The sequence below is a fragment of the Peromyscus californicus genome, unplaced genomic scaffold (genome assembly GCF_007827085.1).
Source record: "Peromyscus californicus insignis strain IS unplaced genomic scaffold, ASM782708v3 Scaffold_20__1_contigs__length_68692818, whole genome shotgun sequence".
Classification (NCBI taxonomy): domain Eukaryota; kingdom Metazoa; phylum Chordata; class Mammalia; order Rodentia; family Cricetidae; genus Peromyscus; species Peromyscus californicus.
In genome coordinates, this window is record NW_026294503.1 from 9,331,383 (window position 1) to 9,332,397 (window position 1,015).

At 42.0% G+C, this 1,015-nt stretch overlaps 1 protein-coding gene across 1 annotated transcript; it reads right to left on the reverse strand.

Moving 5' to 3' along the window:
• Window positions 1-242: 242 nt before the first annotated feature.
• On the reverse strand, window positions 243-672 carry LOC128116213 (60S ribosomal protein L31-like). The gene has a single exon (XM_052747404.1). The coding sequence runs from the start codon at window positions 652-654 to the stop codon at window positions 277-279; it is 378 nt and encodes a 125-aa protein (XP_052603364.1). The 5' UTR covers window positions 655-672; the 3' UTR covers window positions 243-276.
• Between the last annotated feature and the right edge of the window lie 343 nt (window positions 673-1,015).

Here is a 1,015-nt window from a genome sequence, read left to right on the forward strand (position 1 = left end):
ATATATTCAGAACTTGACCACTTCTTACCATCTTTACTGGCATGAGTGACTTCCCACCTCCCTACACACACACACATCACCATCCATGCATAAGCTACCATCAACTCTTGCATGAATTATTACACAGTCTACTAAACTGCTCCCTCTGCTCCCTCTCATGTCTATATTGTACTCCTTACCCAGATCCTTTATAAACATAGATCATATATATCTTTTTGTTCAATACTTTTTTTTTTTTTGAAGGTAGTTCTCCAACTTTATTTGACACTCTGCAGCTTAGTTCTCATCCACATTGACTGTCTGTAGATTTTTGAATGTGGTAACAGGTACGTAAGTTACCAATGTGTAGAGCTTGTTTGGTGAGTCCTCATCCTCATTACGTTTTCTGGACAAACGTACACGGATACGGTATGGAACATTCCTTATTCCTTTGGCCCAGACGGCTTTATTGAGCCTAGTATCAATGCGCACATCTGGAGTACCCATCTCCTTCATGGCAAATTTCCGGATTTCTTTGAGTGCCCTAGGGGCACGCTTCTTGAAGCCCACTCCATGGATGCGCTTGTGAATGTTGATGGTGTATTCTCGGGTCACCACCTCGTTGATGGCAGAACGGCCCTTCTTCTTCTCGTCACCCTTCTTTGCGGGAGCCATTCTGCCGGGCCCAAGCTGGAAAAGCTCAAAACTTTTTGATACCTTTATCTTACCTACAGCAACAGAAATGCCTCACGGTGATCTGCAAAATTCTCCATCTTCTCATTAGATCCCTCGATACTTGTCATTTGCCTTCATATGGCTTCAGTCACAGTGACTTTAACTTGCACCTGCTTCAAGACTCATACCCTAATTCTCTTGTTTTAGCCTTCAGAATCTCCACAAAGCTTAAGATTCTGTATGTGCATATTCAAAAGACTCATTAAAATTGCTTTATACACAGGACATTCTCTTCAGCAGGAATGCTTCCTTCTCTCTAAAATAAGTAGTCTGGTTAAAACCTATTCTCTCTGAAGTGGAG